The 18,981-nt window shown below is 56.7% G+C and overlaps 1 protein-coding gene across 1 annotated transcript in view; it reads right to left on the bottom strand.

Annotated features, from left to right (window-relative positions):
* LOC309550675 (WD repeat-containing protein 43-like) overlaps positions 1–17,285 on the bottom strand; it is a gene marked incomplete at both ends in the record, with an annotated part of 51,702 nt that extends 34,417 nt beyond the window's left edge. The window contains 2 exons of the mRNA XM_082251008.1: positions 8,416–8,550; positions 17,229–17,285. Of these exons, the coding sequence (XP_082107134.1) occupies positions 8,416–8,550; positions 17,229–17,285 (192 nt within the window). The remainder of the gene's footprint in view (positions 1–8,415; positions 8,551–17,228) is intronic.
* Between the last annotated feature and the right edge of the window lie 1,696 nt (positions 17,286–18,981).

Here is an 18,981-nt window from a genome sequence, read left to right as displayed (position 1 = left end):
CATAGCAGTGTAGACATGAGGGGTGGGAAAAAAGCAGCCGCGCCCAAGGCAACGCAGTACCCACATCAGAGAAAGGAACCTTACCAAAGTAAGAGAACCAACTGGGCAACAGGAAAAAACGTGCTCAAAAGGAGCAACAACCCAGGAAAGAACAAGTAACCTAGGGGTAAAAACACCCCAACAGCCAAGGGCCCAAAACAAGGGACCCTAAGGCACTGCCGCACTAAGAACTTTACGGCCAAAGGAAGCATCTGCCGATGCCTGAACATCCACTTTGTAAAATTTGGAGGTGTGAACGGACGACCAAGTCGCCGCCTTACACACCTGGGCCACAGAGGCCTGATGACGATAGGCCCAAGACGTACTCAGAGACCTGGTAGAGTGCGCCTTCACAGGGAAAGGAGGAACCTTCCCCTTCAAAGCATAGGCTTGCACAATGGTCTGTCTGATCCATTTGGCGATGGTCGCAGCCGACGCCGCCATGCCCTTCCAAGGTCCCTCAGGAAGGACAAAGAGAGAATCCGACTTGCGAAAGGATGTAGTTGATGACAGGTAAACCCTGATTGCCCTAACAACATCCAGGGAATGCAACACCACCTCCTTCGGATGCTTAGGCTTCGCGCAAAGCGAAGGCAGGACAATATCCTCATTGAGGTGAAATTCCGAGATCCTCTTCGGAAGAAAAGACGGGTTAGGTCGCAAGACCACCTTATCCAAGTGAATCACCAAATACGGAGATTTGCAGGACAAGGCCGCCAGCTCCGACACTCTGCGAGCCGAAGTTATAGCCACCAAAAAGGCAACCTTCTTGGACAACAGAGACAATGAGATCTCCCTGATCTTTTCAAAAGGAGCATGTTGCAACGCGGACAGAACAAGGTTCAAATCCCATGGAGGCAAAGGCTCCCTCCTAGGAGGGACCAGATGTCGCACCCCTTGAACAAAGGTGCTAACCAAAGAGTTAGATGCCACAGGGCGTTGAAAGAGAACGGCCAGCGCAGAAATCTGACCCTTAATCGTGGCCAACGCCAAACGCTGGTCCACGCCCGTTTGAAGGAAAGCCAACACTCTCGACACCGAGTACGAGCGAGGGGAATATCCCCTGGACTCACACCAGGCAAAGTATGCTTTCCAAGTACGGTAGTAAATTTTTCCTGAGGAGGCTTTTCTAGCCCTGATCAAAGTGGGAATGACCTCAGGGGAGAGACCCCTATCCTTCAGGACCTGGCTTTCAACAGCCAGGCCGTCAAAGCCAGTGACTGTAAAGAAGGATGGAATATCGGTCCTTGAGACAGGAGATCTTCCCGAAGTGGCAGATGCCACGGAGCGTCGTCCGCCAGATTCACGAGGTCTGCGTACCAAGACCGGCGAGGCCAGTCCGGTGCCACCAGAATCACAGTGTGCGGTTCCGAGGCTAACCTGCGAAGGAGCCTGGACAGCAGCTGAATCGGTGGAAAGGCATACATCAGACGATACTGATGCCAGGGCGCCACTAACGCGTCTGAGGCGTCTGCCCGAGGATCGCGCGTTCTTGCCACGAACCTTTCCACCATGTTGTTTAGACGAGACGCGAACAGATCCACATCTGGGGACCCCCACTTCGCGCACAACATCTGGAAGACATCCGGGTGGAGGGACCATTCTCCCTGGTCCAGGGTCTGGCGGCTCAGATAATCCGCCTGCCAGTTCTCCACCCCCGGAATGTGAACTGCAGATATCGCCGGGACGTACGTCTCGGCCCAAGACAGAATGTCGGCTACTTCCCGAGCCGCCCGGGCACTCCTGGTGCCCCCTTGGTGGTTGATGTAGGCCACCGCTGTGGCATTGTCCGTCTGTACCCGAACCGGACGGCCCTGAAGCCTGTCCGTCCAACGCAGAAGACAGATTTATCGCTCGCAATTCCAGAATGTTGATCGGAAGGGAGGATTCCTCCTCAGACCAAGTTCCCTGGGCGGACAGAACGCCCAGAACACCACCCCAGCCCGACAGGCTGGCATCCGTGGTGATCACCGTCCATGACAAAGGACGAAAGGACTTGCCCCCCGACACCGCCGGGGACTGGAGCCACCACAAAAGACCCCTGCGGGTGAGGTGGCTAAACGACAGCCGCAGATCCAGAGACTGCGGACGCCCGTCCCACTTGGCCAGGACCTCCGCCTGAAGCTCCCGTGTGTGAAACTGGGCGAAGGGAATCGCCTCGAAAGTCGAGACCATCAATCCCAGACACCTCATACACGTCCGGAGGGACGAGCACTGATTGTCCCTGAGGGACCTGACTTCGCACTGAAGTGTCCGAAGTTTGTCTTCCGGCAGGAAGACCTTCGCTTGAACAGAGTCCAGTATCATCCCCAGGTAGGGAAGACGAACCGACGGACACAACGTTGATTTTGGAAAATTTATCGTCCAACCGAATTCCTGCAGAGTCTGCATCGTGATGGACAGGTCGTTCACCAGGCCCTGACTGGTCGCGGACCGAATCAGGATATCATCCAGATACCCCAGGACAGAAATGCCCTGGGCTCTCAATAAAGCCAGAACCGGCGCAAGCACCTTGGTGAAAACCCGCGGAGCCGAAGCGAGACCAAAGGTCAACGCTACGAATTGGTAATGATTCTCCGCAATGGCGAATCGAAGGTACCTCTGGTGACCCTCGAAAATGGGGATGTGAAGGTACGCATCCTTCAAGTCGATGGAGGCCATTAATTCCCCCGGAACCAGGGCAGCCACCACCGAGCGCACGGATTCCATGCGGAACTTGCGAACCCGCACAAAGCGGTTCAGAGCTTTCAAGTCCAGAATCGGACGTACCTTGCCCTCCTTTCTGTGCACAGTGAACAGATTGGAGTAGAACCCCCGAAATCTGTCCCGATGAGGCACCGGGACCACCACTCCCTGGGCCCGCAGGTCCCGCACCGCCAGGTGCAGATCCTGCAACCGCTCCGGAGTCAGCTGAAGGTTTGAGGGGAAAAATCTGCCCACCGGCCGAGAGAAACTCGATCTTGTATCCAGATCGAACGATTTCCTGAACCCACCTGTCCCGAATGCGGTCCAGCCAGGGTTGAAGAAAACCGAGCAAACGTCCCCCCACCCCAGAATCGGGTGAGGGTGCCCCTTCAGGTCGTGTTGTTATGGGCAGCAGACCCGGACTGGCCGGACTTCTGCTTACCCGCCCACGGCTTCTTCTGGGAGCCTTGTCCCTTGAAGGGCTTGCCCTTATAGTGCAATCGAAAGGCACGAAAGGACCCCTGAGAGGGCCTAAACTATGTATTCTTCTTACCACGAACAAACTTATTCTTGTGCATGTGGGGTAAGAGAGTGCTCTTACCCCCAGAAATTCCCTTTATCAGAGTATCCAAGGAGTCGCCAAAAAGGCGAGATCCCGCGTAGGGCAAATTAGCCAAAGTCTTGCGAGAAGATTGGTCAACAGACCAACATTTCAGCCATATCAGGCGACAGTTCAATACCGCCACACTAGAAAGGCGCGCAGCCAAAGGGACCATATCTAAGTCCGCATCACACAAATACATGACACCCTGATGAATTTGATCCACCATAGCCAAAGTTGTCGGCGGGGCAGAGTCAGCCACCAGGGTGCGCCTGAGCACCTGTGTCCAATCCGCAATAGCTTGGGCTGCCATAATGGAAGAAAAATAGGCTTCAGCATAGAACCAGCAACCGTATAAGCATGACGGGCCAGAGACTCCAATCTCCTGTCTGTCGGGTCCCGGAACACCGGGGTATCCTCAGCAGGAATCGCAGTGGACTTATTCAAAATCGCCACCGCGTGATCCACTTGAGGCGGCACACACCATCGCTCATCAGTGGCGGGTGTAAATGGATAATGCAGCTTGCACCTACTCGGCACAGCGAAAGGCTTCTTTAAATTGCGCCAGTGCTCATCAACAGCGCGCTGAAATTCCGTAGAGCAAGGAAAAACCTGCGATGTTTTGCGCTTTCTTTGCGTCCCATAAGAGGACAGCAAAACAAGAGGACATGGTTCATCCTGTAAATGCAGCGTTTGCTTGATAGAAGCAACCAACTCATCCATGAGTGCAAGCTCTTCAGATGAGCCAGGGGGAGAATTATCAACCCCCTCCACCTCAGCCTCCCCGTCAGACCCCACAAGGTCTAGGGATGAGTGGGACCCTGAGAAGGGTACTCCAGCCATAGCAGCCCCATCGCCCTCTGAATCAGAGGAAATAGACACTCTGGGCCGTTTTGTGGATCGATCAGCCACCAGCATCTGCACCTGAGCAGCTAAGTTTGCCACAATAGTGGCCAGATCAGCCCCCTCGGGGGAAGCAGCAGCCCCTTGGCCCCCCACCAAGGAGGGAGGAAACTTGCAATCCTGAGAATCCATGCCCCAGCAATTTAGTAAGAAAAGGGTACTGCCCCTTTAAGATTGCGGCGAGCGTAGCCCACCACACCCACTGAACACACCGACCCCCACAGGGACCAGAAACTGGGCAAGGAATACAGGAAAAAAGGGAAGATAAAAACCTGGAGAGATCACACAGGCTGCTGCCACCGATCGCTGTCCCAGAGCAAAAGGAAGTGATGCAAGACTGACCGCCCCTATGAAGCCTATGCAAGGCTACACAAACATGGCCGCTCGGCTGAGGATTCCTTGGGCAAACAGAAAATGGCGCCGACACGTGGCCTGATCGATCGCCGCCAAAATGGAGGCGCTTGGCGCCAAAACGCCGTGCATAACCACACAGGACCGGCTAGAGCTGCACGATTAATCGTTCTGGGATCGCGATCTCGATCCACCCCCCTATGCGATCTCCATCACGAATATCGGCGATTCTGGGGGTGGGGTTATTTCACGCCCGCACCTCCGTCACGCCTCCTCTATGACGCGGCGGGCCGCACCTCTGTCACGCTTCCTCTATTCAGCGCTCTGCAGATGACGAGGCAGGCCGCACCTCCGTCACGCCTCCTCCATTCAGCGCTCTGCAGATGATGAGGCAGGCCGCACCTCCGTCACGCCTTCTCCATTGAGCACTCTGCAGATGACGCGGCAGGCCGCACCTCCGTCACGCCTCCTCAATTCAAGTCTGCAGATGACGCGACGGTGTCTTCTGTCCCACCTCAGCCCCGCCTGCTCTGTCCCCAGAAGTGACAAGGTCCTATTTGTTCACGGGTCTGAGAAAATTATGGCATGATGAGCTTTCCATGAGGTAATCAAGGACAGAGGAGGGGGGGAGAGAGGGGAAAACCCTAAAAAATAAATAATTAAATGTATATTGTAATGAATGAATTTATATATATATATATATATATATATATATATATATATATATATATATATATATATATATTTCATTTCATTATAATATACATTTATTTATTTTTTTAGGGATTACATTTTCTGCACATAACACTACCTTTTCAGCATTTTTACTTGTGAATTATCAATATAATAATAATTTATGAAATTATTATTTTCATTATATTATTTATTGTATTTTTTTATATATATATATATATATATATATATTACAATAAATAATATAATGAAAATAATAATTTCATAAATTATTATTATATTGATAATTCACAAGTAAAAATGCTGAAAAGGTAGTGTTATGTGCAGAAAATGTAATCCCTAAAAAAAAAAAAAAAATGTATAAATATACGTGGTGCTGAGAATCGTGAGTGAATCGTGATCTTTATTCCAAACAAAAAAATCGTGATTCTCATTTTTGCCAGAATCGTGCAGCTCTAGGACCGCTTCATGCTGACACCCAGCAGAGCGGGAGAGCCCCCCCCTCACAGCCCACACACAGGCAGCAAGTCCACACAGGAACTGACAGGGAGCACAGCAGCCACACAGACATGCAGGGTCACACAGTCCCAGACTGACACCCAAATAGACAGGTCCCCACATAGAGTTACACTTACCAGTCCGGATGGCGTGGGGAGCCTGCTCCAGCGACCAAACCGCTGCACTGAGGACAGGGAGTGTTGCAAGCATGACGCAGTGGAACTGCGGTGCGAAACCGCAATGGCGTCCAGTGAGGTAGCCACCTCACCGATAGCATCTCTGCAGCGAACAGGGATGGGTCGTTCAATGTGCCAGGGTAAAACCTAAGCTGAACGCTCGATGGCAGGCTGGGAAACCCCTGGCCCTGAGCCCTGGGATCCAGGGTGGCCAGACTGAGACCCAGCGCCGCACGATCATCTTCATCAGAAGAAGCTAACTAATGCTGAAAATAAACAGCTAAGTAAAAGAAAGAGAAAAAAACTCCAAATAAAATCAAAAAGAGAAAAGAAGCTGAGACCGAGAGCCCCAGCACAGGAACAGCCAGCCTACTCCTAAGCTAGGCATTAGAAACTGAGTTGGAAATGCAGGAAGCAGGGAGGTATTGACTGAGGGGACCACCCCCTGGGGGTGGGATATGCTAAAAGCTTTGATATTAATATATTCTGTTGCCTAGCTACTCCTACGGAGCAAAGGTCAATACCCCATTAGTGACGAATATGAAGAGGCGGCGACTGTCGGAGGACGTAAGAGAAACTGACATTTTCAAAGAAAATCAAATAAAAGATTAGATAGGCTGAGACTGAAGCCCCAGCACAGGGAATCCTAACTACTCCTGACGCTAGGCAGATTAAAACTGAGTTGGGAGTGATCACTGCAGGGGGGTATTGACCAGATGGGACAGCCCCCATGGGTGTGTATATGCAAATTCCTTTTGTTTTTAACTAAGTCTATATGCCTAGCTACTCCTGCGGAGCAGAGGACAATACCCAATAGTGATGACTTAGAGGAGGCGGCGACTGTCGGAGGACGTAAGAGAAAAAAAAGTTTTTTAAGAGTCCTTTAACCACTTGCCGACCGCCGCACGACTATCTACGTCGGCGGTCAGCCCCTCACAGGCAAACTAACGTAGGGCTACGTTGCTTGCTTGTGAGGGTCTAGGGAGCGAGCGCGCGCCGCCAGAGGCGCGCTCCCGCTCCCGCGTGGTCACGGACCCCCCCGCGCGTGTGACCAGCGGACCCGATGTCCGCCGGCCACTCGGCGATCGGCGGGGGAGAGGGAGAATGTCAGGCAGCTTGTGTAAACAAGCCACCTGTCATTCTCCTCGCTGTAAAGACACTGATCACATGGATCTACTTTGTAGATCCGTTGATCAGTGTCCTTACAGCTCAAGCCACAGCCAATCACAGTAGAAAGCACGCCCCTAGGGACACACACAGCCCCTCCCTCCCAAATAAAGTTAACCCCTTCACTACCAGTGTATTTTTACAGGAACAGTGCATATATATAGCACTGATTACTGTAGAAATGTCACTGGTTACCCCAAAAGTGTCAAAAATGTCAGTCAAGGGTCCGATCTGTCCGCCGCAATGTCGCAGTACCGCCAAAAAAAAAATCGCAGATCGCCGCCATTACGCGTTAAAAAAAAAACAAAAAAAATGACAAAAATCTTTCCCTTTGTTAGTAAACGCGATAACTTTTGCGCAAACCAATCAAAATACGCTTTTTGCGATTTTTTTTACCAAACATAGGTAGCATAAAACAAATTGGCCGAAAATGTTAAAAAATTTAGATTTTTACATTTTTTTTGGGGGGAATTTCATATAAAAAAATGTGAAAAATATTGCTATTTTTGCAAAATTGACGCTCTTTTTTTGTTTATAGCGCGTGATCAAAAAATCGCACAGGTGATCAAATACCACCAAAAGAAAGCTCTGTTTGTGGGAAAAAAAGGACGCCAAATTCGTTTAGATACAGCGTCGCACGACCGCGCAATTGTCCGTTAAAGTCACGCAGTGCCGAATCGCAAAATACCCCCTGGTCGGAATGGGGGTAAAATCTTCCGGGGCTTAAGTGGTTAAGTAGATTAGCAAATAAATGATGGCCTCTCCTTCCTACGAAATCGGCATTGCACACACAGACCGGTCGACTCAGTATTGTCCACCATGATCTCACTATCTCAGGAACAGGCAGAGACCACACGGTGCAGCGGCCCTGAGCAGGTAGATAGCGGGGGTCCAGGCTGACCCCACCCACATTTACTGCCACCAGGTAGTCCTGCCAGTAACACATCCTGCCCCGGGGGGGGGGGGGCTGTATGGAGGGGGCAGCAGTTGTAACTCAGCCCAGCCTTCCCCTCCATTATATGGAAGGAGATTTGAGGATTCCATTGCTCCCGTTTTCAGGAAGGACGCCATTTCTGGCAGGATCAACAGGTATTTTCTGTAGTTACTGAAATTTTTTTCAGGCTAAAAACAAACTAAATGAAACCACCCAGTAAGCTGCAATGCATTCAATATTAACTCCTGGGTGGGCGTTGAGCGCGGCGCCGATAGTGGCGAGGGCCCAGCGGCTGTCTTTTCATTCGCTGAAGATCTCAGTTCTGGGCAGAGTAACACTTTAAGAAAAGGCAAGGACAGAAAACTCACCAGTTTTCTTTGTAGTTCCCCTTTGACAACGCTGTACAATAATATGGTGCCGATTGCCGCGCCGATGGCGAGGAGGTCGTATTGTCCGTCTTTATTCGCTGCTTCAGATTTCCGCTTCTTTTTCTGATGACTTTCCTGAAAAAAATGGACTAATTAGTGTCATCCCCCGAGATGTGTATACAGACAGACAATCACCCCATATTCAATGTATAAAGAGAAGAGGAGACTCTTCGTCCTCTACCTGTTATGTGATCTCAGCCAGTGTGAAAGACCCTCCCCTTTTCTGCAGAGATCACATGACCCAATGCCTAGGCTTTTACTTATATGAATGCAGCATTACACCCCTCCCCCCCAGAATGGGCAACCCATTCTTTCATTACTATGTATACATCAGAAGGAGGTCTGTACAGCTTCCAGCAACATCAGCGCACCGGTCGATTGTAATATGTGTTGGTTTAAACCAGGGGGCTCCAAACTTACTAAAAAAAAAAGGGGCCAGTTTACTGTCCTTCAGACTTTAGAGGGGGCCAGACCATGGCCAGCAAAAGGGGGGAAGGGGGGTCAGCTGGATGGAAGAGCGCCCCCCCCCCCCCATCATTGGGCAGGGGGATGGGCAGCTGGAGGGAAGAACAGCACCCCATCATAGGGCAGGGGGGGCAGCTCGAAGGAACAGTGGCCCCTCCTGTCATTGGGCAGCGGGGGGAGGGAGGCCAGCCAAGGGAAACAGCGGCCCAGCATTAAGGGCAGTCAGAAAGAACAGTGCCCCCGTCATTGGGCAGGGGGGGTGAGCAGCCGGAGGAAAAGCTGCCCCCATCGTTGGGCGGAGGGGGGGTAATGACAGCCGGAGGAACAGCTGCCCCTATCGTTGGGCGGGGGGGGGGAAGACTGCCGGAGAAACAGCTGCCCCCATCGTTGGGCGGGCGGAGGGGGATGACAGCAGGAGGAGGGACAGCTGCCCCATCATTGGGTGGGCAGCCAGAGGAACAGCTGCCCTCATCGTTGAGCGGGGGGGGGGACAACCGGAGGAACAGATGCCCCCCATCATTGGGCGGGGGGGGGGTGACAGCCAGAGGAACAGCTGCCCCCATCGTTGGGCGCGGGGGGGGTGACAGCCGGAGGAACAGCTACCCCCATCGTTGGGCGGGGGGGGGTGACAGCCGAAGGAACAGCTGCCCCCATCGTTGGGCGGTGTCAGCCGGAGGAACAGCTGCCCCCATCGTTGGGCGGGGGGGTGACAGCCGGAGGAACAGCTGCCCCCATCATTGGGCGGGGTGGATGACAGCCGGAGGAACAGCTGCCCCCTATTGTTGGGCGGGGGGGTGACAGCCGGAATAACAGCTGCCCCCATCGTTGGGCGGGGGGGGGTGAAAGCCGGACAAACAGCTGCCCCCATCGTTTGGCGGGGGATGACAGCCGGAGAAACAGCTGCCCCCAGCGTTGGGCGGGGGGGGGGTGACAGCCAGAGGAACCGCTGCCCCCATCGTTGGGCGGGGGGGTGACAGCCAGAGGAACAGCTGCCCCCATCGTTGGGCGGGGGGGGTGACAGCCAGAGGAACAGCTGCCCCAATCGTTGGGAGGGGGGGTGACAGCCAGAGGAACAGCTGCCCCCATCGTTTGGCAGGAGGGGTGACAGCCAGAGGAACAGCTGCCCCCATCGTTTGCAGGGGGGTGACAGCCAGAGGAACAGCTGCCCTCATTGTTGGGCGGGCGGGGATGACAGCCAGAGAAACAGCTGCCCCCATCTATAGGCGGGGGGGGGGGGGGGAACAGCCGGAGGAGGAACAGCTGCCCCCATCTTTGGGCGGGGGGTGACACCTGGAGGAACAGCTGCCCCCATCATAGGGCGGGGGGGGTGATGACCGCCGGGGGAACAGCTGCCCTCAACGTTGGGCAGGGGGGAGGGGGCGACAGTCGGAGGAGGAACAGCTGCCCCATCATAGGGTGGGGTGGATGACAGCCAGAGGAACAGCTGCCCCCATCATAGGGCGGAGCGGGGGGATGACAGCCAGAGGAACAGCTGCCCCCATCGTTTGTTGGGCGGGGGGTGACAGCCGGACGAACAGCTGCCCCCATCGTTGGGCGGGGGGGTGGATGACAGCCGGAGGAACAGCTGCCCCCCATTGTTTGGCGGGGGGATGACAGCCGGAGAAACAGCTGCCCCCATCGTTGGGCGGGGGGGTGACAGCCAGAGGAACAGCTGCCCCCATTGTTGGGCGGGGGGATGACAGCCGGAGAAACAGCTGCCCCCATCTATGGGAGGGGGGATGACAGCCGGAGGAGGAACAGCTGCCCCCATCGTTGGGCGGAGGTGACAGCCGGAGGAACAGCTGCCCCCATCATAGGGTGGGGGGGGGGGATGACATCCGGAGGAACAGCTGCCCCCATTGTTTGTTGGGCAGGGGAGGGGGGATGACAGCCGGAGGAGGAACAGCTGCCCCCATCGTTGGGCGGGGGGGGTGACCGCCGGAGGAACAGCTGCCCCCATCATAGGGCGGGGGGGGGGAAATGACAGCCGGAGAAACAGCTGCCCCCATTGTTTGTTGGGCGGGGGGGGGAATGACAGCCGGAGGAACAGCTGCCCCCATCGTTGGGCGGGGGGGTGGATGACAGCCGGAGGAACAGCTGCCCCCCATTGTTTGGCGGGGGGATGACAGCCGGAGAAACAGCTGCCCCCATCGTTGGGCGGGGGGGTGACAGCCAGAGGAACAGCTGCCCCCATTGTTGGGCGGGGGGGATGACAGCCGGAGAAACAGCTGCCCCCATCTATGGGAGGGGGGATGACAGCCGGAGGAGGAACAGCTGCCCCCATCGTTGGGCGGAGGTGACAGCCGGAGGAACAGCTGCCCCCATCATAGGGCGGGGGGGGGGGGGGATGACATCCGGAGGAACAGCTGCCCCCATTGTTTGTTGGGCGGGGGAGGGGGGATGACAGCCGGAGGAGGAACAGCTGCCCCCATCGTTGGGCGGGGGGGGGTGACCGCCGGAGGAACAGCTGCCCCCATCATAGGGCGGGGGGGGGGAAATGACAGCCGGAGAAACAGCTGCCCCCATTGTTTGTTGGGCGGGGGGGGGAATGACAGCCGGAGGAACAGCTGACCCCCATTGTTGGGCGGGGGGGATGACAGCCGGATAAACAGCTGCCCCTATCGTTGGGCGGGGGGGGTGACAGCCGGAGGAACAGCTGCCACCCATTGTTGGGCGGGGGGGGGATGAATGCCGGAGAAACAGCTGCCCCCATCGTTGGGCGGGGGGGTGACAGCAAGAAGAACAGCTGCCCCCATCGTTGGGAGGGGGGGGTGACAGCCAGAGGAACAGCTGCCCCCATCGTTGGGAGGGGGGGATGACAGCCAGAGGAACAGCTGCCCCCATCATAGGGCGGGGGGATGACAGCCAGAGGAACAGCTGCCCCCATCGTTTGTTGGGCGGGGGGGGGAGGGTGACAGCCGGAAGAACAGCTGCCCCCATCGTTGGGCGGGGGGGTGGATGACAGCCGGAGGAACAGCTGCCCCCCATTGTTGGGCGGGGGGATGACAGCCGGAGAAAGAGCTGCCCCCATCGTTGGGCGGGGGGGTGACAGCCAGAGGAACAGCTGCCCCCATTGTTGGGCGGGGGGATGACAGCCGGAGAAACAGCTGCCCCCATCTATGGGGGGGGGGGTGACAGCCGGAGGAGGAACAGCTGCCCCCATCGTTGGGCGGGGGTGACAGCCGGAAAAACAGCTGCCCCCATCATAGGGCGGGGGGGATGAAAGCCGGAGGAGGAACAGCTGCCCCCATCGTTGGGCGGGGGGGGGGGGGGATGAACGCCGGAGGAACAGCTGCCCCCATTGTTTGTTGGGCGGGGGGGGATGACAGCCGGAGGAACAGCTGCCCACCATTGTTGGGTGGGGGGGATGACAGCCGGAGAAAAAGCTGCCCCATCGCTAGGCGGGGGGGGGGATGACAGCCGGAGGAGGAACAGCTGCCCCCATCGTTGGGTGGGGGGGTGACAGCCGGAGGAACAGCTGCCCCATCATAGGGCGGGGGGGGGGGATGACAGCCGGAGAAACAGCTGCCCCCAATCGCTAGGCGGGGGGGGGTGACAGCCGGAGGAACAGCTGCCCCCATCGTTGGGCGGGGGGGGGTGACAGCCGGAGGAGGAACAGCTGCCCCCATCATTGGGCGGGGGGGGGGGGGAATTGACAGCCGGAGGAGGCACAGCTGTAGGGCTGAACGATAGTCGATATATCGACTATCTTTCTGCAGATGTGGGTGATATTCATATCGCCGAGGTCACAATATTTTCCATAGGCAGGGAGAAGTCGGGACTCCGAGGAGGACTCACAGCCGTCCCACACTTCAGCGGTGAGCAGCGCGCCGTGAGCAGCTGCACAGCTAACCAATCACGCCTGCCTGCACACCTGATTGGTTCCCTGTGCCGCTACTTACGGCGCAGGGCCGGACTGGGATACCGAGAGATGTGGCCGCAAAGTTTTTCTTCCCCTTTGAAATCGCGGCCGCCCCCGCCCGTATGAATGTATCCTCCAGTGGCAGTCCGAGCTCTCTGGGATGAGCATTACTTGCAGCCAATAGGAGGCGAGCTCTCCGCCCTGAAGAGGAGTGCGGACACCGGAGAGAAGAGCCGGGAAGTGCGGAGTGTCCGAGTGATGCCTGCTGTGCTGACCCCCACACCATGAAATAAAGTAGCCGGCCCCGCTCCTAGCTATTACACAGCACGGCCAAAAACATGCTGGGCACGTACGTGCCAGAAAGATTTTCCCTGAAGTCTTCCCAGGTCCAAGACGGGATGGGGCTGTGTCCAAGGGAGGAGGGCAGAGAGGGAGAGAGCCGGGGTACAGCTGGGCAGAGTGTGGGCAGCAGAGAATCGGGAGGGGAGAGGCCAAGTCTACACTATGAGCTCCTACAGTGCTGTGGGCCATGGTACAGGAGATTTTTCTGTACCATGCCTGCAGCACTGCATCTCCTGCACTATGCCCACAGCCCTCCATCTCCTGCACTATGCCCACAGCCCTCCATCTCCTGCACTATGTCCACAGCCCTGCATCTCTTGTACAATGCCTGCATCTCCTGCACTATGCCCACAGCCCTCCATCTCCTGCACTATGCCCACAGCCCTCCATCTCCTGCACTATGTCCACAGCCCTGCATCTCTTGTACAATGCCTGCATCTCCTGCACTATGCCCACAGCCCTCCATCTCCTGCACTATGCCCACAGCCCTCCATCTCCTGCACTATGCCCACAGCCCTCCATCTCCTGCACTATGCCCACAGCCCTCCATCTCCTGTACTATGTCTGCAGCCCTCCATCTCCTGTACTATGCCCACAGCCCTCCATCTCCTGTACTATGCCCGCATCTCCTGTACTATGCCCACAGCCCTCCATCTCCTATACTATGCCTGCATCTCCTGTACTATGCCCACAGCCCTCCATCTCCTGTACTATGTCTGCAGCCATCCATCTCCTGTACTATGCCCACAGCCCTCCCATCTACTGTACTATGCCCACAGCCCTCCATCTCCTGTACTATGCCCACAGCCCTCCCATCTACTGTACTATGCCCACAGCCCTCCATCTCCTGTACTATGCCCACAGCCCTCCATCTCCTGTACTATGCCCACAGCCCTCCATCTCCTGTACTATGCCCACAGCCCTCCATCTCCTGTACTATGCCCACAGCCCTCCATCTCCTGTACTATGCCCGCATCTCCTGTACTACGCCCACAGCCCTCCATCTCCTGTACTATGCCCACAGCCCTCCATCTCCTGTACTATGCCCACAGCCCTCCATCTCCTGTACTATGCCCACAGCCCTCCATCTCCTGTACTATGCCCGCATCTCCTGTACTACGCCCACAGCCCTCCATCTCCTGTACTATGCCCACAGCCCTCCATCTCCTGTACTATGCCCACAGCCCTCCATCTGCTGTACTATGCCCACAGCCCTCCATCTCCTGTACTATGCCCACAGCCCTCCATCTCCTGTACTATGCCCACAGCCCTCCATTTCCTGCACTATGCCCACAGCCCTCCATCTCCTGTACCATGTCTGCAGCCCCTGCATCTCCCAGTGCAGTATATAATATATACAATCAGAAGAAGGGCTGCTGCAAAACTCATCCCATCCCTACAGTAACATTAAACCTGGCTGTCCCAGGTGTCCCTTGTAAGGTAATTGTTTACTTTAGCCTGGATTGACGGGTCTCTCAATATCGCAATATATATCGTTGAAAAAATAATATCGCAATATATTTTTTTCCCCAATATCGTTCAGGCCTACACAGCTGCCCCCATCGTTGGGCGGGGGGGAGACCGCCAGAAGAACAGCTGCCCCCATCGTTGGGCGGGCGGGGGGGATGACAGCCGGAGTAAAAACTGCCCCCATTGTTGGGCGGGGGGATGACAGCCGGAGAAACAGCTGCCCCCATCACTAGGCGGGGGGGGTGACAGCCGGAGGAGGAACAGCTGCCCCCATCGTTGGGCGGGGGGTGAAAGCCGGAGGAGGGACAGCTGCCCCCATCGTTGGGCGGGGGTGACAGCCGGAAAAACAGCTGCCCCCATCATAGGGCGGGGGGGATGAAAGCCGGAGGAGGAACAGCTGCCCCCATCGTTGGGCGGGGGGGGGGGATGAACGCCGGAGGAACAGCTGCCCCCATTGTTTGTTGGGCGGGGGGGGATGACAGCCGGAGGAACAGCTGCCCACCATTGTTGGGTGGGGGGGATGACAGCCGGAGAAAAAGCTGCCCCATCGCTAGGCGGGGGGGGGGGGATGACAGCCGGAGGAGGAACAGCTGCCCCCATCGTTGGGCGGGGGGGTGACAGCCGGAGGAACAGCTGCCCCATCATAGGGCGGGGGGGGGGATGACAGCCGGAGGAACAGCTGCCCCCAATCGCTAGGCGGGGGGGGGTGACAGCCGGAGGAACAGCTGCCCCCATCGTTGGGCGGGGGGGGTGACAGCCGGAGGAGGAACAGCTGCCCCCATCATTGGGCGGGGGGGGGGGGGGGAATGACAGCCGGAGGAGGCACAGCTGTAGGGCTGAACGATAGTCGATATATCGACTATCTTTCTGCAGATGTGGGTGATATTCATATCGCCGAGGTCACAATATTTTCCATAGGCAGGGAGAAGTCGGGACTCCGAGGAGGACTCACAGCCGTCCCACACTTCAGCGGTGAGCAGCGCGCCGTGAGCAGCTGCACAGCTAACCAATCACGCCTGCCTGCACACCTGATTGGTTCCCTGTGCCGCTACTTACGGCGCAGGGCCGGACTGGGATACCGAGAGATGTGGCCGCAAAGTTTTTCTTCCCCTTTGAAATCGCGGCCGCCCCTGCCCGTATGAATGTATCCTCCAGTGGCAGTCCGAGCTCTCTGGGATGAGCATTACTTGCAGCCAATAGGAGGCGAGCTCTCCGCCCTTAAGAGGAGTGCGGACACCGGAGAGAAGAGCCGGGAAGCGCGGAGTGTCCGAGTGATGCCTGCTGTGCTGACCCCCACACCATGAAATAAAGTAGCCGGCCCCGCTCCTAGCTATTACACAGCACGGCCAAAAACATGCTGGGCATGTACGTGCCAGAAAGATTTTCCCTGAAGTCTTCCCAGGTCCAAGACGGGATGGGGCTGTGTCCAAGGGAGGAGGGCAGAGAGGGAGAGAGCCGGGGTACAGCTGGGCAGAGTGTGGGCAGCAGAAAATCGGGAGGGGAGAGGCCAAGTCTACACTATGAGCTCCTACAGTGCTGTGGGCCATGGTACAGGAGATTTTTCTGTACCATGCCTGCAGCACTGCATCTCCTGCACTATGCCCACAGCCCTCCATCTCCTGCACTATGCCCACAGCCCTCCATCTCCTGCACTATGTCCACAGCCCTGCATCTCTTGTACAATGCCTGCATCTCCTGCACTATGCCCACAGCCCTCCATCTCCTGCACTATGCCCACAGCCCTCCATCTCCTGCACTATGCCCACAGCCCTCCATCTCCTGTACTATGCCCACAGCCCTCCATCTCCTGTACTATGTCTGCAGCCCTCCATCTCCTCTACTATGCCCACAGCCCTCCATCTCCTGTACTATGCCCGCATCTCCTGTACTATGCCCACAGCCCTCCATCTCCTGTACTATGCCCACAGCCCTCCATCTCCTATACTATGCCTGCATCTCCTGTACTATGCCCACAGCCCTCCATCTCCTGTACTATGTCTGCAGCCATCCATCTCCTGTACTATGCCCACAGCCCTCCCATCTACTGTACTATGCCCACAGCCCTCCATCTCCTGTACTATGCCCACAGCCCTCCATCTCCTGTACTATGCCCACAGCCCTCCATCTCCTGTACTATGCCCACAGCCCTCCATCTCCTGTACTATGCCCACAGCCCTCCATCTCCTGTACTATGCCCGCATCTCCTGTACTATGCCCACAGCCCTCCATCTCCTGTACTATGCCCACAGCCCTCCATCTCCTGTACTATGCCCACAGCCCTCCATCTCCTGTACTATGCCCACAGCCCTCCATCTCCTGTACTATGCCCACAGCCCTCCATTTCCTGCACTATGCCCACAGCCCTCCATCTCCTGTACCATGTCTGCAGCCCCTGCATCTCCCAGTGCAGTATATAATATATACAATCAGAAGAAGGGCTGCTGCAAAACTCATCCCATCCCTACAGTAACATTAACCCTGGCTGTCCCAGGTGTCCCTTGTAAGGTAATTGTTTACTTTAGCCTGGATTGACGGGTCTCTCAATATCGCAATATATATAGTTGAAAAAATAATATCGCAATATATTTTTTTCCCCAATATCGTGCCGGCCTACACAGCTGCCCCCATCGTTGGGCGGGGGGGAGACCGCCAGAAGAACAGCTGCCCCCATCGTTGGGCGGGCGGGGGGGATGACAGCCGGAGGAAAAACTGCCCCCATTGTTGGGCGGGGGGATGACAGCCGGAGAAACAGCTGCCCCCATCACTAGGCGGGGGGGGGGGGGGTGACAGCCGGAGGAGGAACAGCTGCCCCCATCGTTGGGCGGGGGGTGAAAGCCGGAGGAGGGACAGCTGCCCCCATCGTTGGGCGGGGGTGACAGCCGGAAAAACAGCTGCCCCCATCATAGGGCGGGGGGATGAAAGCCGGAGGAGGAACAGCTGCCCCCATCGTTGGGCGGGGGGGGGGGGATGAACGCCGGAGGAACAGCTGCCCCCATTGTTTGTTGGGCGGGGGGGGATGACAGCCGGAGGAACAGCTGCCCACCATTGTTGGGTGGGGGGGATGACAGCCGGAGAAAAAGCTGCCCCATCGCTAGGCGGGGGGGGGGGGATGACAGCCGGAGGAGGAACAGCTGCCCCCATCGTTGGGCGGGGGGGTGACAGCCGGAGGAACAGCTGCCCCATCATAGGGCGGGGGGGGGGATGACAGCCGGAGGAACAGCTGCCCCCAATCGCTAGGCGGGGGGGGGGGGTGACAGCCGGAGGAACAGCTGCCCCCATCGTTGGGCGGGGGGGGGTGACAGCCGGAGGAGGAACAGCTGCCCCCATCATTGGGCGGGGGGGGGGGAATGACAGCCGGAGGAGGCACAGCTGTAGGGCTGAACGATAGTCGATATATCGACTATCTTTCTGCAGATGTGGGTGATATTCATATCGCCGAGGTCACAATATTTTCCATAGGCAGGGAGAAGTCGGGACTCCGAGGAGGTCTCACAGCCGTCCCACACTTCAGCGGTGAGCAGCGCGCCGTGAGCAGCTGCACAGCTAACCAATCACGCCTGCCTGCACACCTGATTGGTTCCCTGTGCCGCTACTTACGGCGCAGGGCCGGACTGGGATACCGAGAGATGTGGCCGCAAAGTTTTTCTTCCCCTTTGAAATCGCGGCCGCCCCCGCCCGTATGAATGTATCCTCCAGTGGCAGTCCGAGCTCTCTGGGATGAGCATTACTTGCAGCCAATAGGAGGCGAGCTCTCCGCCCTGAAGAGGAGTGCGGACACCGGAGAGAAGAGCCGGGAAGCGCGGAGTGTCCGAGTGATGCCTGCTGTGCTGACCCCCACACCATGAAATAAAGTAGCCGGCCCCGCTCCTAGCTATTACACAGCACGGCCAAAAACATGCTGGGCATGTACGTGCCAGAAAGATTTTCCCTGAAGTCTTCCCAGGTCCAAGACGGGATGGGGCTGTGTCCAAGGGAGGAGGGCAGAGAGGGAGAGAGCCGGGGTACAGCTGGGCAGAGTGTGGGTAGCAGAAAATCGGGAGGGGAGAGGCCAAGTCTACACTATGAGCTCCTACAGTGCTGTGGGCCATGGTACAGGAGATTTTTCTGTACCATGCCTGCAGCACTGCATCTCCTGCACTATGCCCACAGCCCTCCATCTCCTGCACTATGCCCACAGCCCTCCATCTCCTGCACTATGCCCACAGCCCTCCATCTCCTGCACTATGTCCACAGCCCTGCATCTCTTGTACAATGCCTGCATCTCCTGCACTATGCCCACAGCCCTCCATCTCCTGCACTATGCCCACAGCCCTCCATCTCCTGCACTATGCCCACAGCCCTCCATCTCCTGTACTATGCCCACAGCC

Source organism: Pelophylax lessonae (assembly GCF_965119305.1).
Source record: "Pelophylax lessonae genome assembly, chromosome: 3".
NCBI classification, from domain to species: Eukaryota; Metazoa; Chordata; class Amphibia; order Anura; family Ranidae; genus Pelophylax; species Pelophylax lessonae.
The sequence above is the reverse complement of the archived record's forward strand: the minus strand, read 5'-3'. Positions and strand labels throughout refer to the sequence as shown.